General features: G+C 40.6%; 1 protein-coding gene across 24 annotated transcripts in view; it reads right to left on the reverse strand.

The window, feature by feature from the left end:
- Positions 1 to 25,123, reverse strand: part of BAZ2B (bromodomain adjacent to zinc finger domain 2B) — a 183,636-nt gene that overhangs the window by 12,273 nt on the left and 146,240 nt on the right. For 20 of the 24 annotated variants that reach the window (XM_083702747.1, XM_083702743.1, XM_083702756.1 and 17 more), the window contains 13 exons: positions 24,900 to 24,944; positions 24,592 to 24,624; positions 23,254 to 23,319; positions 16,280 to 16,420; positions 15,134 to 15,388; positions 12,881 to 13,095; positions 12,303 to 12,377; positions 8,493 to 8,736; positions 6,602 to 6,664; positions 4,445 to 4,589; positions 2,114 to 2,787; positions 637 to 901; positions 301 to 456 (listed from right to left, as the gene is read on the reverse strand). In XM_083702747.1, coding sequence (XP_083558873.1) covers positions 301 to 456; positions 637 to 901; positions 2,114 to 2,787; positions 4,445 to 4,589; positions 6,602 to 6,664; positions 8,493 to 8,736; positions 12,303 to 12,377; positions 12,881 to 13,095; positions 15,134 to 15,388; positions 16,280 to 16,420; positions 23,254 to 23,319; positions 24,592 to 24,624; positions 24,900 to 24,944 — 2,377 coding nt within the window. The remainder of the gene's footprint in view (positions 1 to 300; positions 457 to 636; positions 902 to 2,113; positions 2,788 to 4,444; positions 4,590 to 6,601; positions 6,665 to 8,492; positions 8,737 to 12,302; positions 12,378 to 12,880; positions 13,096 to 15,133; positions 15,389 to 16,279; positions 16,421 to 23,253; positions 23,320 to 24,591; positions 24,625 to 24,899; positions 24,945 to 25,123) is intronic. The other 4 variants (XM_083702755.1, XM_083702754.1, XM_083702739.1 and 1 more) reach the window with 2 other exon arrangements.

The raw sequence follows: 25,123 nt of genomic DNA on the forward strand, positions 1-25,123 counted from the left end.
ATGACACCGAATTATAACAAAGGAAGAAAATCAGAACTACAGTCTTTCAACAACATTCCATTTATATTTTAAGAGACTCAAATTATTTGAAAAGGGGTTGGGGTAGTGTAGAGAGATAAGACAGACTGAAAAATCCATATAAAAAAGTTGAGAAGTCACTAATTACTTAATAATTGCCTGGATGAAAAGTACCAGTTATATGCCATTTTGGCTCATCAACGCAATCTTGAAAAATAGCAAACATCTAATCATAATTATGTAATAACACTACAAGTGAGTGTGTTTGTTTCAGTTACATACCATCTTTATTCTTGAGGCAGGCTACAGTAATATAATCCATATGTTTTTGTATTTGCTTCTGTAAGGCCTTTTCTCTAATTCCCCTGAGATGCAACACTTTAAGCAAAGCTTTTAGATCCTCTGGGTCAATAATTCTCCACCAGCCAAACTGCATTTCTGAATCAAAACATGGAGACAATATTTATAAGTTCTTGAAATAAAACACACCTTTGGCAACATTAAAACTCCTTGGCTTGGATCTAAAGGTACGTCTACAAATGCACCTGAGGCTTCACTTGAAAGTGTTTCCAAGTGGTAGTCAAAAGTTATACCTTTCTTGAAGAATATGGTACTTACCCTCTGGGATGGGCTTTGGAGTAGGGTAATCAACTGGTTTGGCTACTTCAACCACAGCAGAAGGTACAGAAGCTTGTTTCTCAGCTTGTGGCACGGGGGACTCACTTTTGCTAGGTGTCAAGAATGAATTGCCATTGCCTTCTGACAACCCTAATCCTGACCCCATACTAGGCAAAGGGGATGAAAATTGAAGATTTGAAGTAATCACTCCAGTTGGCCATCCACAGAACTGAAGTCCCATTACAGGCAATCCTGTCTTCATGGGCTATGCAGGGAATATTTTGAAAAAATAAAGAGCCATTAGTTCTACTGCGACTGTACTTAGAAAACCGAAACCTGGAACTGAATGCTTTAGTACCAAATATGTTACAAACATATAGGAATTCTTGACTCGTAAATCATTTTAAAAGATAAAGTGACTACAGCTGATCACTAAAACAAAATAAAAATAAATCACACAATATTTGAATACCAAATTGAAAGATTAAGAAATGTTACTTAAAAAAAATTCGCTGGACATTTTATTACAATGGCTATAAAACTGCCATACATGCTTTAAAAAAAAATCAATATTTAGTGACATCAGTTTAAAGTACCATATTACATTCATGCAGAATTTTGCCCATGAGCAAAGTTTTTTTAAAAAAAAAAAACTTGCCATGAACTCTTCCTCTTTCTAGAATGGTCACTTATATATGGTGTTTTGTTTTAAAGTTCTTCCCATTCCGGTTAACTGCAGCTGCATCTCATGCATCCAGCATTAAGAAAAGTTTTTGTGTGCTGGATAAAACAAATTGAGCTGATTTAGATGCAACATTATGTCCATAAGCCTCAGGTTGCACGAGCGACCCCATTCCCTTCTCCTCCTGTGGGGATGCTCACAATGAGGTTTAGGGTAATATCCAAAGCTCAGCACATGTAATTCCGCTGGTGCAAGAGGACTTTTGTTTCCTCTCCTCTCTCCACATGCCCACAAAATCCTTGGAGACAACACCATCTGCAGTAAATTGCTCATGGATTGATCAAGCAGGAAGAATATGTTATAATTCTATCACATAATTTTGAGTAACAGATAATACTCCTAATAGAATCAATTCACCTTAACACTGATAGCTGCCCACATCGTAGGGTTGCATTCAATGTAGCAGTAAGGAGATCGTTCCATCAGCGCAGGCATTTCTGCTTGTCTGATGGAACAATCTCCCTTCCGTTCCATATGCTGCTCTGGGGCTTCTCCTTACCCTCTGGGGCAGATTTAGCAAGGGCACAGGGGGTGTGCAGGGGAGGAGAGCGGGGAAAGACCCGCTGCACTGGTGGGAATCGTGCTGGCTTTGGCTAGTGCAACGTTTTAGTTTAATATGGCCCTTAATTTGCAGCTCTTCACCTCAATACGGAAAGGGGAAAGAAAACACCACTGGATTTTGCCAGTATGAAGAATACAAGACTGAACACTTTTAAGCTACAATTTAATACTTACCTGAAGAGGTGATAACGCAAATGGGCTTAATCCCATTGGACTGGGGGAAGAGGCAGAACCAATAATTGGGGATGGGACAGGTGAGGGTGACTTGGATGGAGGATGCGAATGAGGAGTTAGTGAAGAAGAAGAAGCGGCAGCTGGTGACTCTATGTGGGTAATGGATGTGTCATCACAAGGAGTTCTAGGCAGAAGGCTGAACCACTGTCTGCTCTTTTCTGTAAGAGTCTTTAACAACTGGTCGTTTGAAATTAATGGGGAGCTGTAAAATTTCCCTGGTCCAGTTGAAGCAGAATTAAAGAGATTATTCGGATCTGACTTTTCACCACTGCTTTGCGATACAGAGGCCTGGTGGCTGCAGAGTGAGGCTTTGGAGCTGTTTTGATAAGGCAATGAGCATCCATTTGCTGCACTGCCATTGGCTTTCTGGGCTAGAATTTCTGAGTCAGGAGGCATTTTTGCTACCTCCAACAGCTTGCTCAGCTTTGAAAAAGAGCCAGGCTTTTGCAGGAACAGATTCGTGCTGTCCTTCTCTTTGAGATCTTCTTTCTGATTACACTGGTTTGTGGTTAAGCAGCTTAATTTTTCTTCCGAGGTCTCAAACATTTCTTCTTTGATGTGAATGCTTTTGGCCTTTTTCAGCTTCTCTTTTTCTTTTGCAATTTCCTCCAGACCTGCATGCAGAGAAAATGCTCATTAAATTACCATCCACGACGGAACCTTTCTGTTAATTACAAATTGCTAGAAAAATGATGTTGTCAGCTACCTTCACACACCTATTTGGAAAACGTACTCCTGATTTACAAAGTAGGTTTAAAATGGGAAGAAATATTTACTGTTTGAACTGAAAATGGGGTAGGATTTCCAACTATCTCATAATCAACTGTCGTAAACAAAAGTTTATAACCAACATGCCTAAGGCAAAGGGGTGGGTTTGACCCAAAACGTGAAGCAAACCAGAATCTTCTCCATTTCAATGTGGATGTGTAACATCTGAATGTACACCACATTTATGTCGAGTTCTTCCTGGCAGACCAAAATAGATCTGTGTATGGAATTGATTCCCATGCACAGACACGATTCTCTGGATTGGGGTTTTCATATTTAAGTATTCTGAAATACATCTAATCAGAAACTTTATTAGCCCTCTGCTTAAAAGATGATGGGCCTATTTTTTTTTTCCAGAAGGAAGGAATCTGCCACCCCCACCCACATAATTTCCCTTTTCTTCTTCTTCTAGCCCTTTACCATGTGTCAACAAGCATTAATAAAGAATCTTCACAAAGAACAAAAGAAAAGGGAGAGTGGCAGGGAAAGGAGCAGACCGACAGCAGGGAGAGGAACTGCTCTACGCGGCAAACCATTTGCTCGCTTAGTTTCTGCATCACTTAGTGCAGCTGCATAATTACAGATAAGTGGAGGTCAGTGTTTACGGTCTATGACTGCTAACACCTGCAAGGGTGTTTGCATTTTCTGCAAAATTTGAAATATGATTTTTTCTTTGAGGGGGAAGTAACACTGCTTTCATCTTTTATGCCTTCTTCTCATCAGTTTCTAAAGGGTTCATCCTTTGTGGTGATGCTGCTGCACCTAGGCATTAACAGTAAGAGTAATTTGCAAAAGGAGCAGATTTACAGGGAAGAGAAGTTTGATGTGCTTGCAGCCCCCATTCAGTCCACAACATTTCCCAAAGGCTGTCCCTAATTAGATTCCATCTCTATGTGTGGCTGCTAAGATACAAGCATCTCATAAGACAAGTGTTTGCTTCCCTTGCAACGTTTCTAGTGATGTGTGCCCAAGGTATCACGCTAGAAACATAGACGCAGGAAGTTTAAAACAATGGATTGGGTAGATACCTGAAAGTGGAGGCACTCATAGGTACTCCAGCCATCAGGCAGTAAGCTTTGGGAGCCACCACACAAACACACTGTTATGTACGGTTATTTTGCTGTGAGAGAACAATGCTTCACTATGTGAACCAGAGAAAGCCCACAGAAGGATTGTTCCAATGAGAAGCTTCAGCATTTGCAATCTTTCCCTGCAGCGACACCAAAGGCCTTCATTGATAGCTTATCCTGGGCAGACCCTTGCTGAGGGAGAAACCCTGAGCAAAACCTTCAAATGATCTAGGACTCAGCTACACTGGCAAAGAAAAAACGCTTTGCATGCGTTGTTTTTATGCATTCTAACACTGTGACAGCAGATGGCACTGTGGAGTCCCGTTTTTTGCTTACCCGATTTCTCATACAAAAGTTTGCAATGTGTACAACTTAAATGCTTCTTTGATGTGTCTAGATCCAGCCCTAGTCAATCCAAAAACTACCTCCTTACCTTCTCCACTTTCCATGCCTTCCACAAAAATCCCCCCGCACTGGGGCAAAATCCAATATCGACGCCTGTAACGATCCTGGCCAAACATCATTGAACGTAAAGAATGGGAAGCTTCAAACAGCTTTCTTCTGTACTGATTCTGTTGCTGTTGAGTTTTAAAAGAAAGGCACTGTTAGGGTTACAAAGTTTTTTCTTCAATGTTAAGCCAAAAGGTTAGCCGGACGTTGAACCCCTTACTGAGGTTTTCGGCTATTTCAGAAACCACGCCTTGATTCTGCCTGCCCCTACCCTTTAGAAAACCAGAGTCAAATTGGTTATGAAGTATCCAGGGCCAGAGGATCCCATTGTGTGGGGTGAGGCTGCCACCTTAAGCAGTGGAAGCCCCTGAGGGAGCACCCCACAGGTACGCCCCCCTACTCTGCAGGTGGAGTAGGAAGCGGCAGCAGCAGGTATGCTAGCGCTGGTGACGGCAGCATGGACTTCCAATTTCACCTCAAGCAGCGAAACAGGACACGCCGCCCCTGAAAGTATCGCATCAGACAGATTTGATTCAGTTTGAAAGCTGCCTTCTGCAAGGCTGCCTTCTGTATTTTGTTACGAACAAAAGGACCAATGGTTTTCATTGCACAACAGCAGATGAAATCTTATTAATCGTGCAACACAACAAATGGTGGGTGGATGGGTGTGCATGTGTGCGCAGTGGTAAAACTAGCCAGGCCAAGGTGATACTGTAGCTGCTGATGTGAAATTAATGAGCTCTTTCAACTGACTCTGATAAATAAATAGTGCTCAAATAAAATAAACAGATAAACCAAGTTGTGCCTGAACTCTTGGTGCTGTCATGATTCTGACACTTTCCTGCTTTAGCTGAAGCAAGGAAGCTGAGATAGAACACAAATCATTCATCTTGACAGGAACAGCTGGTCAGGGACAATCACCCATCCGAAGCATGGATGAGCTGGAGGCAAGAACCACAACACAGTGCTGCTCGCTTGAGTTGGATATGCATCAGGCCTGTGTATGTGCACTACTGCAAACCAAGCGTTGGGGGCCAATAGTGGAAGGATATGAACCAGGAAATCCAGGAAATCAGCTTGTTGTCTGATCCTAAATTCCATTTGGTTTTCATTCTACCACTGGGATCAGGAAGCAACTCCCCTCAGTTTCAAAAACAGCTTGCTATGCAGTGTTGGGTCTGCTGTTCAGAAAAAAACCAAGTCTAAAGCCCTCTTTGGCTCACAAACTGTTTTCACAGTTCTTTTGATCCTGGCAACTGACTTTCACATGAAAGATGGATGAAACAAGGACCACTATCAGTGCTATAAGGTGCTGTGGTTCAGCACACCCAAGATCAAGGATGAAGTACCTGTTGTGACCCTTCAAATATTGTGGGCCTTCAGCTCCCATCAGCCCCAACCATGATGAATGGAGCTGTAGTTCAGTAACATCCTGCACCCTCACTAGGACTCCCTGGTAGTCCATATGGCAGACTAGGGCCTTATCAGTCATGCTATAAAAGCTGCAGATTATACAGCGACACAGTGCAATCATTTTATTGTAGCACTCTTTCAATACCCCTGGTTTAGCACAACATCACATCATTCTCAGCCATGAAGGAAAGTGTCATCTAGATTGAGCCTTGCATTCCTGCACTCCCTTTATTTCTTCTCATAGGTTTAGATTAAGTTAGGATGCTTCCAGGCAGCTGTTTATTATGGGATGGTTAATGCACAAGTACACATTTTTCTCCAGTGTCCAAATAAGGTTGGCATAAACCCCCTGCTCCCAATTTAATCCAGATTTGCCCCTTCTGGGGAAAATCTAGTAAGGAAAACATCTGAAATCTGTTGGCAATGAATCATTCGTGATATCTGAATGACTTATTAAGCCCCCACCTGGAAGCACCCTCAGGTCCATGGCTAGTTTTAAATATTTTGCACCTAATACTAATGGCCCTTCTCTTCCCGCAATCCATACTAGAGCCATTTTGTTTCTTTCTGTTGTCTCACTGTAAGGTTGACCCTGGTTAAGCCAATGCAGTTAAGTCCAATTATTTCAAATGAATACTAAAGACCTATTTAGGGAAAATTGTCAGCTATCTAAATAATGCACACTTAAATAAAAGGCGCAAACTTTTAATTTACGGAGGCAGCTTACCTTAGTCAGTTTGTCAATCTGTTTCTCTAGCTCCTCCACACTTGCTGTCTGGTCCCCATCATCCTACCACCAATAAACAAAATGTGGTAGGGCATTATTCACTGTATACTAATCATGTTTTTATAGGCTGCTATTGTAACATCAGAGGCTCATGGGATATGCCTTTAAAAAATCACTAAAGCTTAACAAAGACATGTATTTATCATGGGATCTTTAATCTCTGCAACAACTTCACACACCCTAATTCCCTTAGCCAGGCACAAGTATGACAGATGAACAGGTATGGCAGCTTATGCTGAGGCTGCAGAGAAGACCTCACTGGCTCACAAGCCTTGGCTGTATTTCCCCAAAACTCAGAGCTTTGACTAATGGCTTGGGCAAGGATGGAATGCTGTGCTAAATGGCCACAGTACTTTTTTAGAAGAAGAAGAAGAAGAGTTTGGATTTGATATCCCGCCTTTCACTCCCCTTCAGGAGTCTCAAAGCGGCTAACAATCTCCTTTCCCTTCCTCCCCCACAACAAGCACTCTGTGAGGTGAGTGGGGCTGAGAGACTTCAAAGAAGTGTGACTGGCCCAAGGTCACCCAGCAGCTGCATGTGGAAGAGCGGAGATGTGAACCCGGTTCCCCAGATTACATGACTACCGCTCTTAACCACTACACCACACTGGCTCTCACACTGGAGGGTATGTTTTTAAAAAACATACCCTCCTCTACACAGGGCAAGACAGTTAAGAAAGCCATGTGATACCTTCTTTCCTCCTCTGCTGAACTGGTGAATGGAATGTCAAAATCTGTACACCAAACAGACTCTACCTCCTTTCACAGTATTTCAAAACAAACAGAATAGAACTTCGATACACATGACAACTGTAGCATATGACTTTCAACCGGAGGAACCACCACTGCCTTGAGCCCTTTAGTGCCTCAGCCCTAACTCATCCCTCCTGTACCATCTGCTCCTATCCTAGTACTCTATCAGCTGTCACTGAAATTGCTAGTTAGTGGTCCCTTGGTGATCAATACTCTTGACTCCATCCTTTGGCATTCACCTGAGGACTGCAGCCCAAGGATGTAAGATATTCTAAAATATAATTTAGTTAGCAAGGATCTGTAAAAAAAAAAAAAAGCCATGCTCCTTGAAAGTTAATTCCAAGCATTTTTCTCAAAGTCAATAATGGACTCTAAGCCTTTGGAGAGAATTTAGAAGTGTATTTCAACATTTGTATGAAACTATAAGACAACTTCATGAGATAAATTTGATACAAAGAACACACTGTACTACTGTTATTGACACTTTAAAAATAAAGACTGATTAAAGTTTAAATTTTCATTGATGGACAGAAACATTGGAATTCTTTAAGAAGAATATGAACCTAGGCCAGGATTGAAAGAACAATGAGATTAGCTCAGGGGGCTTCATGCTCTCCCTTGCCCCCAAACAGCAGCCCAGCAAATAGCTTCTAAAACTGACGGAAGTTTCAAAAACAGCTGGTCAAAAAAATCTAGCACAAACCTGCAGCTCTTTGTATCTTGGCCCGAGCTTAGAAATGCCTCATAGAATTATGGTTCTAAGGTGCTCAAGCAAATTACTGGGAATTATATGCTCTCTTAGCACTTTTAGAATAAAAATGCAATCACTCTTAAAGTTTCTTTTAATCCACAGAATTCTAACTAGATTTATTTTAAAGGCTACTTCAGGGGTACTCAGTGCTGTGCTTTCCAAATACTCTTGGAACTCCAGCTCCCATTAGTTCTCAGCAAGCACAGCCAATGACCAGGGATGGTGAAACTGGAATCCAACAACACCTGGAGGGCACTACGTTGGCTAAAATTGGTTTAAAACCTAAACACACGGATTAAGCAATTGAGTAGGCATTAGAATTCGTCACCTCATCTTCGCAAAGATCTGCTTTCTTCCCCTTCTTGTCATCCTTGTCTTCATCATCCTCATCATCTTCATCGGCTTGATCATCACTGTAGTCATCGTCGTCGTCATCATAATCGCTGTCTCCTCCCTTCCGTCTCCGTTTTCTGCCTGGCGTGGGTGTACCCAATGAATGCTGTCCTTCTTCCAAATCACCTCCTCCTGTAACATCTCTCTTGCCTGTTTTCTTGGCATGAATGATTCTAAGCCTTTAAACACACGGCAGATAAACGGTATTACCAAATGTTGCCATAGCATACGGAACTCCTCCACACTTCACCAAGGATAAGTCATATGCTTAGGCTCCTGTTATTTAGCAATTTTCAGTTGCCTTGTTATTTGCGACCATTGGCGCAGCACATGAGAAAAGTAGTTCACCAACATGGATTCCTATCTGAGATGAGTATTTACTTGGTGCAAAACGAAAAATCTTAACTGTTATTTGACGTGAATGTTCAGGAAACAGAAAGCTTCTGGCTCTTCAAAATAGAATTTAGTCCTTCACTGAATATTTTAGCTCTGTTGTGAATTTTACTGCATGTACAAAATCTTGCATAAAGCACTCCAGGACAAGAAGAGGTTTCAACAGCTGTTCCTATAAGCTGAAGAAGCAACTCTTTTCATCCATTTATAAATCTACATCATCTCCTTTTTTAATGTACGTTTTTAAAGTCAACTCGTGTTAGAAAGGTTATAAAATTTGGCTTACGCATAGGTGAGAATAGTATTACATTTGACTGTGGAATATCTGAACACAAAACTTTCCCCAAGTGTCTGTATTCTAATTCACATAATTAAGCAGGAAAAAGCGTTATGCGGGAGGCTAATCTTGAAGCACTGTGGGCGGCAGAAGCCTGAGTTTCATTTTTTATGAAACAAAATAAACTTACATACCAGTAAGTACAGTTGTAGTAGCCCTTCCTCATCTCTTACCCTACAAAACAAGATCCCATACAGCAGATGTTATAGCTCTAGCTACCAGGAATCTATCAGTCAAATATACTGAAACAACCTAGGAGGTATTTTAATAGCCAGGCCAAATATCCATTTGTAACATTCTAGCATATAACGGAATTTGGAGAGATATGAAAATGTGTGTGCTTGGAAAAGGGAAGGATTTTAGAAGGAAGGAAAGGAAAGGAAAGGAAAGGGGGAGAGTACGAATCAGGGTGGCAAAAGTAGGTAAATTATGAGAGACCGATGCTGCTATGAATTTTGCCGTCTCTTTATTCTTCCTTTCTTCTCCTGCCTTAACAAAACAGTATTCCATACAGCAAGTAGAAATGATGCAGTGTGGCTGGCTTCTTAAAAAGTAGCCATGAAGAAGCCTATGATTTAAAAAGGAGACAAGCTTGAGGGTGCTCATCAGTTTCTGATAAAGTGTAAATAAAGAATCAAGTATGGCCTAGTATTCTTAGCTATTCTTAATAAACTGTTCTTAATAAACTGTTCTCCCAGTCCAAAATACGATCTGAAAAGAAAAAGACTATCATTGATAGACAGTCAAGCTGCTTACAGTTTATTGTTTTGTTTTTTTTTAAAAAAAAACAGTCCATGCAAAGAAATGTAGGCACCTCAGGTGTAAACATCTGCATCACTGTTATTGCAGAACCAGTTGATGTGGCATTTTTGGTCTTGCACTGGCATAGCTCTTGCAATATTTAAGGCTGAGATTACAGGTTTTAGGACTGGACCATGGTGAGCTTGAAGATTTTTTTTAATCTGCAACTCCAAAACTCATTAATTTAAAAAATGCATATTTAATTCCCTTAGGAGATCACGGCATAGTGGCTTAGGTAGCTCTGGTGTATGAATTATTCTAGTCTTCTAAATAGGTGCTGCTGACTTCTTTGTTTGTTTGAGTTGTAACAGCTAAGAGTACACAGATTTTGCCTTGTGGCAAAGAGGCAAGTATACAAATTATGGCATCACTTGACTGAGAGCCAGAATGTAATGTTAAAATAACAGTTTTTTCTTCTGCTAAAGCTAAGGACTGAAGACAACATGTAAAGGTACAAAGGAGCACTATAGCATCCAGGACACAGATAAGGGTCCCTAGAAGAAAGGAGATTCCGACTAAACATCAGGATGAACTTTCTGACAGAAAGAGGTGTTCGACAGTGGACCAGAGTCCCACGAGAGGTGGTGGACTCTCCTTTCTTGTATATTTCTGTCATGTATTATCTAGTTAAGATTCCTGCATTGCAGGGAGTTGGACTAGATGACTCTCGAGGTCCCTTCCAACTCCACCATTCTATGATTCTAAGTCATGTCTCAAAAGGAGAGTGCAGTCTAAAAGCTGACCAGTAAAAATACTTCTCTGCCAGACTTCAACAGATGTACAGCAAGAATTTTTTTAAAGGTAGTGATCATGAGGAAAAAACCAACTTGCAAAGGGAATTCCTGTTGAATAAGTAGGAGTCCTCAGCTCAGCCACACGACAGTTAAGAATGAATGGAGATGGAAGGAAGGAAGGAATTAAATTGTCATGTATGATGGGCGGGGGTGAGGAGAAAGCTAAGGATGATGGTAACTAAGAAGGAAATATTTTAAAAAGCTATGTTTATATAGGATTGTTTGCCAACTTCTTGAAAGGAAAGCCAAAGGAATGAGAGAACCATGAACTCCCCACCCCACCCAGCAATCTAGTACTTACAGGAAAAAGAAGACTTAAAGTTGCCCCTGAGGTAAGAGGCAACAAGGAGGCATTTTCCCAAAGTGGGCTGCTGGGAAACATCAAATTTTCATTTGCCCACAGACAGAAAGATGGAATTTATATAGTATAGGGAAGTTAATGATTGGACATGCCCCACAGACACAACCATGAACCCTGCATGAATTGGGAGCCATTACTATCAGCAGAAGTTCACATATTTTTCTTCCTGAAATTCTTTTAAGTCTCATTTTATTTCTTCTATTTCTCTCCTGTTGTTCTCCTTTACTTCTTCCTTCTTTCTTCTGAGGTGCATTAAGGGAGGAGGGGAAGGTAGAAAAAGGATTAGAGACACAAGCATTGGAAGCCAAGGACTCAGTAAGGACTCCTTGCTTTGCTAGACAAGAAAGAAAAACAACTGAGGAAAAGGAAATGAAGCCTGGCTATGCATACCCACATGGCCATGCATACCTCCTGCGATTCACAATCATTTCAACTTAAAATTCTATGGTAGATGGAGCTGTTATACTTGCTGTATGGAATTTTGTTTTGCATAATGGAGAAAAATAGGGGGCATATATTATCATCCTTAAAAACTTGACAGTTTATGCTTAGCAAACAGATACTGATTACCTCAGTAACTGAATTATTCCCTAGGTGTACCACAGGAAATACTCAGTTTATATAGCAAAATCTGAGGTAATTTTAATTAGTTACATGAATGATTTGCAAGTTTTTCAAGGTGATTAGGGATTAACAATCTGGCCCTGCAAATCTTCTTGCAGAATGAAAGTTCCAATCAGCTTCTACTAATGCCAATAACAATTTGACAGCTCCCGACATCTTGAAATGGGAAGTGATATTGCTTCTTTAAAAAAAATGCAAAATGATTTTCTTCTCATTCTGAATCCTCCTAATCCACCAAACTTCATGTGTCTTTAATGGATTGTGAAAGATAAGCCATGGGCCTTTTAAAAATAATTTCACATCTTAATTTAATAAGGGGAGTTACTAAAAGTTTTTTTCTTTATATCACACAATTCCTGTCTCTGGAACTACTCTGTGTATAACAAATTTAAATGAATGCAAAATACTGGAACATTTAAAAGAAATATCACTTACTTCCGAAGTTTGCCTTCAACCATCCACTTATCTCTCCTTAAATTTGACATATAATCTATGTTCTTATCTATTTCACTGTTAAAACAGAAAAAAAGTTTAATTACTTAGATAATTAATTGAATGATATCATCTATTAAAAAAAAGTCTCAAAAGGCACCTCACTATACACATAGGCCTACTATGTGTATCATGTATCATGAATAAATATTACAGTTGGTTAGTTAAAATATCACATTGGTAAACAAGCATGATGCCCTGACAGGGTTTCGTTAGCCAACGCACCTTAGATAATTAGATAACACTTACCTGGCTGCTACAGAGTACTTAGAACAGGCGTGACAAACCTGTGGCTCTTCAGATGTTGTCTGTCTACAACTTTCCTCCCTGATTATTAGCCCATGATGGCTCATGTAAGTTGGAGTCCAAGAACATCTGGAAAACCACAGGTTTCTCATCCCTAGGTTTTGAGGTTCAAACCTTTAAATACACCTCATGAAAACTATTGCCGATTTGTTTTTATTTATTTTCTTGTTACCAGAATCGAAATAAAAAATTCACAGCATGCACAAGGCACTTACCTTATAACACTTTTGCTACATGCTAACTCATTAACAAGGAAGGCAAGTACGGAGGCTTTCTGAGCCGGCGTGTGCGCCTGAAAAGCTTTGGTTTTCAAGCTCTCTGTGAGTTCAGTCTGCCCACAATGGCCTTCCATGAAAATCTGTAGAATTTCAGATACGTTGTCTCTGTTGATGCCAACGTTCAGCAAATGGTCCCCGAGGATCGTTTTCGCCTGAGAAAGACATGTGCTCATAAAATAACTGTTCAGAATGGCAGCATAAATGCATTTTTGTTATTTGAAATCAAGGGGAAATAATGCTAAGCCAGAAGCCAGGGGCACCACCATCCATTGACACCCCAGAATTTCTTATTTATTTGTTTAGCTAGTTTGTTTCCTCTCCACAGTTTGCTCGCAGACCCAAGAAGCTGGTTTTTAAATTTAAGCAGTTATTTATATTAATATGCATACACTTTTTGAATGAAAGTTCCTTCCCTACACAAAAGCAATTTATACATTCCTCCTGTTGACTTTAACAGTTTGGGGGTTTGTGCAAACATTACTGAAAGGAAAGAAGAGAAGATGGGGATGAATGCTTGAAAACAGCTTCATTCGCTGGCTCGTAAAACTCAGGATTGATTTAAAAACAAAAACATGAGTTTAATAACCAGTTTGAGGGGTCACATGAGAGGACAGCTGCTCAAAGGAAAGTCTCTGAAAAATACATTTAGGTAATTCTTGATTGCAATCATAACCTTAATATGAAACCAATTCAGTGATAAGAGACAAGCTTATAAAGCAATGTCTGGAATAACTTTTGATGAATGGATTTATAAGGCTTTAAGAGCTAGATTATACTCACCCCTGTTGAAATCCAGAGATGAAAGCAGAAATTGCCTTTAACGGTTAATAAAAACAGTAATCTATTCTTTGATGACATCTGACGCCCAGAACTTGTGCGAATTACAGAAAACTAAACGACTAGGAATATTGCACTACCATGCACCCATAGCACTCACTAGATTCTTGGTACTGCATTAGGTGAAGGAGCAGAGAATGCAGTTGCCCCAGATATATATCCCAGCATCCTAGTCTCATAGTGCCCAGCCAGAACTGCTTATGGGAAGTCCACAAGCAGGACGTGGGTGAAAAATCACAATCACTTCAATAGGGTTAAGTGAGCAAATGGTTGTAGCCTCGTTTTATAACAGAAGTGCAGCAGTGGCAAGGGGGGGGTGGAGGGTAGGTGGCTGTAGCTCTCTCCCTTTGATGCCACTGCCCTTCACCAGGGCAGGATGAGGCAGCAGTGAGGCTGGAGGAGGAGCTCTGGACTGGCAGCAGCAGCACCCCCACATTCATCCCACCCCATCCTTGTCTCAGCAAGTGGCAGCATCACTGTGACCAAGAAGAGGCCGGAGCCACTTTGCTTCCCTGCATCCCTCCTCCCCCCCTGCCCCACCATGCCGCTGTTGGATAAACATTTATACTTCAACTGGCTTTGGCAGGCTATTTGTGATCAGCATACCAGCTGAGCTCTCCTCAATTTCTTGCTCTCACTGGTAGTTTAGTAAACTGCAGGCCAAGTTTGCAAGGAGATAAACTGTAATCAAACCAACAGGAGTCTCAATTTTTTAGAATTTTTTTTTTTTTTGAGGGCCTGGAGGATTGGGGAAACCCCAAGGTTTCCATAAATGGTTAAAAAAGAAAAACCTATATTGTTAAAAAAAAAAAAACCAACCACTAAGTGGGGATGGGGTAGAAATAGAATGCAGTAACCTTGAAGAAAGCATGGCTGGCTGGCATAGCAAACTGGACACCTGCGCACTGTAACATTTTGTTGCAGGTCCAACATGTTCTAATAAGAATACACTTTGTCACTTAAAGATGCCCCTAATGCACTGCTTGACAGCAGATGAAGAGCTAAACCTGCTTTTTAGGCAGTACCACTTCAGGATATAGTTGGCACTCCCATGACCGAATGCTCCTCCATACAAAAAAATAAAATAAAACCCTTGCACATAGAATAGGTTCCAGGGACTCACGCTTCCCTGACACAAAAGGGTCTCTACCCCCCCCCCTTTGTATTTATGTATAGGGATTTATGTTTTGTTATGAAGAGCATTCAATTACTACAAAATCAGGGATTTTGAAGTGCTGTAGCCCAGACACACATTTATATCCTCCTCTTCTCTTTGTGAAAACTGGGACATGGATTCCACACACACCCCCCCCCCCGTCTCACACCAAAGTTACCATAAAGAGTATCCATTACCTTGTATCCTGCTATCAGTCCTGGGTCGCAAATCGCAGCTGAGAGCAGCCTCACAAGCAAGTCTTGTACTTCTCCCATGCTGTCGCCTATGTTCAACAACCCCTCTTGAAGGACACTTAAGCTAGGGACATCCAGGTTCACATCAAAGCCAAGGACTTTACCAAAGTTGCGTAGAAACTGCACCACCATGAGACAGTCTGAAAAAGTACTTCCGGAGAGAACCAGGCCCGGGATGCGAGGCAACTCTGGCAAAGGCTGGAAAACAGAGAAGTGTCACCTTGAATGAAAACCGCTTGCAAAGCTAATGCAAGGTAAAAAACTAAAAATAAATACATAAACCCCAATTAGTGCCTAATGACATTTACACCCTCCAAATCACAATAGCGCAGCTACTTCGGGGTGGGGGGGACCCATATTTTCCCAGCAACCATATATTTATTATTATTTATGAATGGTATTTCTATGCTGGCCCATAATTAAAGTTCTCCAGACTGTATACATAAACACTATTGCAATACAAATGCAATTGCAAATAAATTTCAGTTTCAGTTCTGGGGAAACACGACCTTCTCTTAAGAGTACTGTTTCCCTGAGGTATCGTGCAAATAAGCAAACAGAAGCCCTACATCAGTTGCACTACTGATAATCGAGAGAGAGAGAGAGAAGAGAAGTTGTAGTATCTGCAGTATCAGACCAAAAGCCTGTCTAATCCAACATCTTTTTTCTAATGGTGAGGCAACCAGATGCTGCCTTTTGAAAGCACACAAGCAGGAACGATGGAAATAGCTGCAAAGCAAAACTTTTAAAGAGGCATAATGGAGGCTACTGGAGAATTCTAAAAGAGCTGGCTTGGCCAAAGTCTGCTAAATAGGCCACCTGAGGTCCAAACATTCAAACGTCCACTGCTGATTAATAAAAAAAAAGACAAAGAATACCATTGTCCTAATATTTACTTTAGAATTACAATTTGAATGTAGACCGCACTTGAAATAATATTATCAAGTAATCTAAAGTAAAAGAGGAATGGTTGGAAAAGCAGCCACAGTAAGAAAAATTAATTATTGTAACAATGGCCGATGAAGGAAAAGAGGAGCAACATAAAAAGGGGCAAGGAAGTAAAAAGTAAATTTACATTATTCTGATTACCTTCTGGTCTGCTAAGCACATATCTTCATTAGGCTTCTTTAGCTCCTTAGCCATTTCTAATTCCAATCTTCGCTGTTCCAGTTTACGCTCTTTATTTAATCTCTTTTCATCACGTTTCTCTTGTTTTAACCGCTCCTTTTCCTTAAATAGCACAGAAAGGATAGAAAATTAAAGCCGCACATTCTACTTACAAAGGAGCAATTTAAGAATTTGAAAAGCAGTAGTTATACAATCTTAATAATCACTACAGCAATTAAACCATGTGGATTTAAAATAAAAGGCAACACACACAAACCCCAACTTTTTATAAAAAGGAAGAACCATCCTGAGGGTTAGATGATCTACAATACTGCTTTTTCGAGCAAATGCCCAAGTCTGCAAGAGACATCCATTTTCCTCACAGGACTTTAAAGAGACAGTATACAGATGACTTGTCCAATGCTATATTTCTGCCATTGCTCAGTAGTGGTCAGCTCTGGAATGTGCTTTCAATGTCATAAATTAATCCTGTAGTACGTAAATAACATAAACAAGTGTCTCATGAATACTTAAGAGTGTCTTTCTCTCACTACTGGAGAACCCCAGCCTATTCCTAAATCCTTAGGATTAAGGAGGTTTCCCAGAGTTGTGTAGCATGGTGACTAGGGCAGGTTTGGGCCTCAGCACCTCTTCTTTTTGAATAGATTAAAATAACTAACTAACAGTGGTTGAGAGGGAGAGTAAAAAGTTAAAGGTAAAGGGACCCCTGACTGCTAGGTCCAGTCGCAGATGACTCGGGGGTTGCAGTGCTCATCTCGCTTTATTGGCCGAGGGAGCTGGCGTACAGCTTCCGGATCATGCGGCCAGCATGACTAAGCCGCTTCTGGCGAACCAGAACAGCGCATGGAAACGCTGTTTACCTTCCCACCGGTGCTTTCAAACTGCTAGGTTGGCAGGAGCAGGGACCGAGCAACAGGAGCTCACTTCGTTGCAGGGATTCGAACTGCTGACCTACTGATCAGCAAACCCTAGGCTCAGTGGTTTAGACCACAGCGCCACGGTACTTGTACTCAAATGAGTGATTGCTCTTTAAGTAAAATAGGAAGAGTGTATTTGCTACGCAGCATGGAGGTGCACAGATTTCTCAACCCTTGAGGCTACCAATCATGGGTATATGCCCAGAGATTTGCTCCAAAAGAAGACAAGTCTTCAAAAACAAGAAATCCTCAGGATCCTCTTGTGCAGTGGATGGGCAGCATAGATTTAACATATTATCAATGCCACAAAGGAGGAAAATACACAAATAACTAGTTCATTTTATCTACACAAGCGGGGTGGGGGGTGGGGGTGGGCAGGGCAGGAAAATAAGTGTTCTTTCCAGAGGGATGGGATCTACAGTGAGGAATGTAAAATTATATTGTTTGTTTTAAGACAACACAGCATTATAGAAAAATATAGGCAATGCAAAGGAGTGCTTTGACCAATTGCTATAAAACTTTACAACATCTATGACTGTAAACCCTTTCTGCCCGTGCATTTGCAATATTACCTCTGGTATATGGTCAATGTTTTTTGCCTTTTATGATGCTGCTGGGTACCTTAGATTTTTGTTCTGGGCTTAATTAAAAGTGAGAATCTGTTTTCTGCGACAGTGACTCACACTCAAATTTAAAAGGCATAAATTTTAAGATACAAGGGAATACTGGAGGTCGCAAGGAGAATAAAAGAACGCTAATAAAGCAGAAGTTTACACAAGGCAGATACAAAAGGAAAAATCCTCACAAATACTGGACAGCTTGGCAGAAGATCAAACCATGGGTGCACTGCAGAAACAGGCATGTTGGTGTGTGTCTGTGTGTATTTACCACCCTTTATAACATTTATTCCAGGATGCTTTCCAAAGCAAATTAAGAAAAACAGCATAAAGATATAGAATAATCAAACCAACTACAACAAAGATATAGGATCAACAAAATCAACAAACAAATAACACATGCTGGCAATTTTAAAACTAGTTAATAACCAACTGATGGGCCTTAAGACATGTGTAGGTATCACTATACCAGGGGAAAGGAGCGTTGTCTGTAGGGCTTTCAACCTGGTTAGTATATATGCCAAGAAAGAGAGAGTTCCACAGTCTTAAATATACCTCCACAGGCTTAAACATACCACCACTAGAATGCCAATGGCAGTAAGGCTTGAAAGAGGGCAGGGTACTGAGGTCTAGGATCCACAGGATCAAACACCTCACCCCCCACCCCATTCTCCTAAAAAGGCCAAAATACTATGCTAGCTCTGCAGCTGCTGTAGCAATTTCCTCTCTCATTAATATCAATAGCAGGAGGAAATGGGGGAAGCCCAAAAATGTGACCCCCCCCCACTTTCTGCCCTAACTGGACCCAGCCAGGAGGACTTAGGAAGTGGTGGCTCTTCCACCATGGGATCTCTTTCGTCACCATGTGCTATGATATTTCCACCCTCTGCTCAATATTGGCTGTGACAATGGGGGCTGGGCCACAGGGTGTATGCCTACGAGCACGGGTGCCATCTTGCCCTCAGGACTGTGGGTGCCTGCCGCCACAACAATCCATGTCCGAGCCTCGCCCCCCCCCAAAGGGTGCTTTGCTGGCTGACTGCGGAGGGCAGAGCTGAATTGCTTCTCTCTTGGAGGCAGCGCTGCTGCTGCCTGCCGGCTTTTCTCATACAGTGGTACCTCGGGTTACAGACACTTCAGGTTACAGGCACTTCAGCTTACAGACTCCGCTATATAGAGAAGAATGGTCTCAATACCTTACATGAGGGCACATTGGGTAGAGAAGAATCACGCTGATTGGATTGCAGTGTAATTTATATTACCTGACTACCAAAATACTCGGCTTGCAAATAAATAGTGCCACTTCTCTGTGTTGCTCAAAGAAGGTGCTGTGCATCTTAAAGGCTCAGGAAAACACATTTGTTGGCTACACACAACCTGCAGGTCCTACTGCACTCTTTCCCCCCCTGAAGTCATGCTATTCTTTCACCATTGTGCTGGGGAAATGACATTTAATCATCTGCAGTGTTACTTACACCAACTTCAAATTAATAAAACATTCTTGGCTCTCGCACTCAATTTTATCGATTTTAAACGGTCAAAGTGTATACACAGAACACTTAAAACTGAAAGATGGGTTTTGTTAAGTAAAACTAGGTCTGGAATCCCGCACGGCATGTTCAATAGGAAACGAGGTAATATAAATCTTTAGCAATGATGGAATATCCACAGCGCAAGAATCACCCGGGTGCTGTGAATTTAATTCTGCTTTCAAACTGCTTATTAGACAACTTGTGAAACCTGAGATACACTCCCATATTATGACTGCCTACAAAACTGCTGACAGAGCTGCTTAGTGATAAATGCATGTTTAACAACCTTTTGTTGTTTATTGATCCTCTGAGAATTGGGTTGGGGGGAACCTATAGCATAATGATAATATTTCGCTACGCAGTTTTATGCAAGCAAAATGAATTTAAGTTTGTATTTGCTATTGTCTGGAATTTTAATGGCTAAAATAAGAGAACTCGGGAGAGCCCCCCCCCCAAAAAATATATACTGTAATCATGGCAACACAGCCCATACCATAAACCACTCAAATAGTCCACGGTTTCTCATGATACTACCAATACAGAAGGGAGGCCATAGTGAATGTCCTACTGGCGGGCATAGTCAGATGTACAGTGCCATCAAGATTGTGCCTTCTCAGCACAATGGAATTTTCTCTCCAGGGTGTATGAGTAGCCCCTTCACTCTGGAGAGAGCTGATTGTTCTTATTATGAGGACCACTGCAACATTTATGAAATGGTATTTATTGCTGTTATTTTAACACATTTGGATTGCTTTCTAATTAATGTTTATCATAGGTGCCAATTCCCTGGGGCCCTGGGTGCCCGAGCATCCATAAAATTCCCCATAAATAGGCCAGGCACCCACAAATTTTGGAGCTATGGCAATGAATCCTGAATGGCAACCATGGCCCTGGGCACTCATGGTTGCAGGTCCAAGATGACACACCTGGTGTTTATTATCTATTTCCTTCTGTGGTTGTAAATGGGATTTTTTGTTGTTTAATGGATTTATTGCAAACTACCCTGGGATCGAAGGGTGGATAAACGATGGAATAAATAAACATTGTTGCATCTCACTTTGCTTGTTATTAATCATTTGCAACTGGAAAACTTGAGATATCGGTTTATCATATACCATCCCTCTTTATAAACTCTGATGATTCCTAAGGCACTATCTCATAGAAGGTTACCTCCACTTTTATTTAAAGTTAAACACAAGAGAATGCACGCCACTGAGCAAAAGCAGGGAAACAGCAACATAGTGCAGGGCTTTGGCAATCTTTAATCTGGCCCTGTCTACATAATCCAAAAGCCTGCTTGAATAGGCACTTCAAACATGGTGCTTCAAAAGGTATGCAACTCCCTTCCATTTTCAAAATTAAAGGTAATAATTTGGGGTGCTGTGCTGAACACATCTTTCACAGTTGCTAAATATTTTGTTTTAGTTCAGTTTAGTCCTTTCTGGAGTTCAGTGGTAAACCACCTGTTTTGCTTACACAAGGACCCAAGTTCAGTACCAGGCACCTGAAGTTAAAAGGTTCAAGTAGCAGGTGATGCAAAAGACCCTCCTCCACCCAAGACCTTGAAGAGTCACTAGGAGTCAGAGTAGACTGGGGGTTTCTTTAAACATAATAATAATAATTTATTATTTGTACCCCACCCATCTGGCTGGCTTTCCCCAGCCACTCTGGACAGCTTCCATCAAAAGACCAAAAATACACTAAGATGTCACACATTAAAAACTTCCCTGAACAGGGCTGCCTCCAGATGTCTTCTGAATGTCAGGTAGTTGTTTATCTCTTTGACATCTGATGGGAGGGCGTTCCAGAGGGTGGGCGCCACTACCGAGAAGGCCCTCTGCCTGGTTCCCTGTAACTTGGCCTCTCGCAGTGAGGGAACCGCCAGAAGGCCCTTAGCGTTGGACCTCAGCGTCCGGGCAGAACGATGGGGGTAGAGATGCTCTTTCAGGTATACTGGGCCGAGGCCGTTTACGAGCTATAGCATTACTAGATTTCCCTTACAAGAGGACTCAGAAATAAATTCTACTTACTCTTGTTTCAGACGAGGGAATTGGCATGCTACAGTTTGTTTCTTTTGAAATCCGAAAAGCTACGCTGAATCAAATTTTATCTGTCTCATGCAATTTAAAAACATATCTGAATGGATTTTTCCTCTTGCTGCGTTTCACAACACTGATATAAATTCCTTTTAACTGCAAACTGTTTAGTTATATGTGATTTTGCTTTACTTAATCATCTCTATTTGCAGTATGTCCAATTAGATTTTTTAGAGAGATTTGATTTAGAAAAATAATAAGAATTTAAAAATGAAGTTGTGGACTTTTTAAATGCTGGCCTATGGATGTGTGGTCATTAATAGCACACATTGCAACTGGGCCAATTTGCTCTTATTTGTTTTATAGGCTGTTGTCATACAGTGTATCTCATAATTCTACCCGCTGACAGCCTTCTTTAAAAAAATCCAACAATGAAGCACTTTATTTAAATAAAATTAAGTATCATATTAAATAAGGGCCCAACCCTTAAATATTTTGCTGCAAATCTCGTACCTCTAAAATTGATGGCACCAATAAAACAGGAATAAAATAGGCATTGCTATATAAGCACTGTCAGTGCAAGACCAAGGCTTGGATCCAAAGGTAAGCAGAGCGAAGGAAGCTCATGAAAGGAAACTTCCCTATCATTTCCTCTCCACTACAGCCACCTATATCCCTACCAAAGCTTTGGAGGGCCTTCAGATGTGGAACGCAGCATGGAATGTGGAACAGGGCATGGGGGATGTTGGTGAAGGTGGTGTTGTCCGAGCCTGTATCTCATGCTCGATTTAGAAAGGAAGATCCCTTGTCCTTTGAGATTGCCTTTCAAAAGGGTCTGACAGAATGTTAAAAGAGCTTAGAAGTAAATCCTGAAGGTATCTAACGAAGGAGGGCATGAGAAACTGCAATGCATAACTTGGAACAGATTCATTAATTTTACATTAATCAGGACAAAAGAAGAGTACAGTACAGCATGATGCTTTGAAAGTAAGGTGGGAAGAAAATGCCATACCAAAATGCCCTACCAAAATGCTGATGGCAAAACCCACCAGAGTTATAGTCTGATTCCTCAGGTGCAGGGGATGAGAAAAACAAACACCGCTTTGGAATATTATTCACAATGGTAGATCTGCCCCCGTGATTTACAAATGGTTCATGTCTCCAGTGTCACTGTTCAAAAACTTTACATGGTTTATGAATTAGAACTTACAAATCGCTTTCATCTACATTATATAGGTCTGTGACCCCTGTGATCAGCTGCAGGTTTTCAAAATCTCCCCGGGTGGCTTCTTCCTCGCTACTCTAAGGTTGCATATTCTATATTCTAATGCTTTTACATCAGGTCTAGGACCCCATAGTTTTGAGAGTGTTGTGTACGTTCTATGCCAAGCCTTGTCTCTTCTGCATACTAGGTCAGACTACACAGGCAGGCAGGCAGATTATGCATCTGCATAATGAACCAAATAGTTACCTCCATGCTATGGCAGTTTTCAGAGTCCACAAAATAAGACCAACAAACCTAATGGAAAGTACTATATATACACTTGGGGAGAAATAAAATCAAATTTTGCCACATAAAAATTAGAAGTTTAGAGGAAGCAGATACATTTTCCCCATTCAACGTAAGATGATTTTGTGCCCTTGAAGTTATTTATCAATTCCGATTTTAAAATATATATATATTGTAGAGCGAGGAAAAGCTTCTATGCGAAGAACAAGGGAGGGAGGGCTATCACCCCATTTCAGAATTGTGATTTATTTTTATTTTTTTCCCTTTTTCCCCTGTGCAAAGAACGAGGAAAATAGTATCCCATTTCAGAGTTTTGTACTCACCTCAGCTTTTTTGCGTGCCTCCATAGCTTTCATAAGCATCATATGCTGCCTTCTCCTTTCCCGTTCCTATTAGAGCAGATAAAATCAGAACAAAGCAGTACTCCCACCTCAGGCATCACATATTTTTTTTAAATTTTTTTATTTCAAAAAGCTCAACAGGACATGTTTAGCATTAATAGACAAGTCAGGGGTATATGCTAAATAAAAGACGAGAATAGCCAAGTTTGTGCATGTTTTAGTTCAGGTTTAGAAAGCAAATACAAGGACAACTGAAAGCAAAAAAGGTACAGCGATGAACATGGAGACAGTGTAAAACAGAAGCATACAGATTTACTTATGGTCAGTTGTGAGGCTCCTTCAGAAGCTGGCAGAAAAAAAAGCATAATGGTTGGCTGGAACAGGTCAGTTACCTTACATCTGCTATAACGGAAAGCCTGCAATTACTAATGGAGTGGCCAATTAAGCAAAAGACTGTTAATGCAGATACTTTGAAAAGTAATCAAAAGTGTTTCTTTTAAATTTTAAAAAATAAAAATAAAAAGCATTTTGACTACATATTGGTAGTAAATATGTATCTCTGAATATAAAATTAAGGATGCAGTCGATGGGGACTGAAATCAAGCTGTCAGTTTTAAAACTAGTTTCAGATAAAACTAGTCATACACGAATAAGAATGCAATAAGCTGATCATGTTTACTGTTGCGCTTAGGTAAGACACAGAAGCCGCACCATAGATTAAATTAAGGATATTGTGTTGAGTCCTGGACTAAAACACAATGCAAAAGAGTACAAAACTTCAAGATTCATTATCGGACCAAGATAATGTGGGTTTATTTTTATTTTTTTTTGCATTATGAAGGACAGCATGCTCTTCAATCCAATTCAGACTAAGTATTTCCAATTGTGCGATATTATTAAAAGTTTTGAAAAACAAAATTTCGTTTGAAAAATGAAACAAATAGGATTCCCAGAATCAAATGCAGAAGGTGCCTAGTGAAAATAGCTGGTAAAACCTAATATATGCCAAACACATATATTTTTTTTTAATTTGGCTCCAAATATGTACTGCGGTCCAACTTAGTACTATGGCAACAATAACCCTGATATCAAGGCAGCAGCCTTACATAGAAGTCATAGGGGTCAATTTATATAATAAGGTAAGTCGTGTTGTTTTGCTTTTACAGACAAGACAAGCAGATGTATGCAATGCACTGTGCTGGAAAGCCATGCAGCAGTATGTAATATGACAGCAGCCAGTGCTACATTTTATGCATTGCTATGACAACCATATCACAACCAAATCACAATGCGGTGTTAGATGTACAAAAATAAACATACCCATACCATATCTAGTCTATGCCTCTCCAACTCCTGGTAGAAAGAGTTGGCACAATATTATGAAACAGAAATCACAAAGAGTCAAAAAACCACTTTATAAAATCCCCAAAAGTTCCCAATACCAAAGCAAAGCAAATTTACCCCATAAGGTGAAGGAAAACATTTAAGCAGAAATAAATAATATTTTTTTTTTAAAAAAATATTTTTTAAAAAAAGTAAAGAACATTTGAAGATTTGCCCTCCAAAATAGTTTAGCTATATTGCATTAAAATAGCATTTATTTTTCTCATTAAGTTTTCGGTACAAACCTGATGCTTCAGAAGAACAGCTTGCTGTCTTCTCATTTCCTTTTCCTTAAAAACATGAAAAAAGAAAATCAAATATATGATAAATGACTCTTTCCCCACCCCACCCCCACCATCATGTAGGTTTTTCATGTTCTTTAGTCCCGTCCCGTCCCCCCGTCCCCGTAATAACCTGAATCAGCGTATTGGATACCTTGAAAACAGAATGAATGGAAGAGGCACTGGAA

The sequence above is a fragment of the Podarcis gaigeae genome, assembly GCF_964106915.1.
Source record: "Podarcis gaigeae genome assembly, chromosome: 1".
NCBI classification, from domain to species: Eukaryota; Metazoa; Chordata; class Lepidosauria; order Squamata; family Lacertidae; genus Podarcis; species Podarcis gaigeae.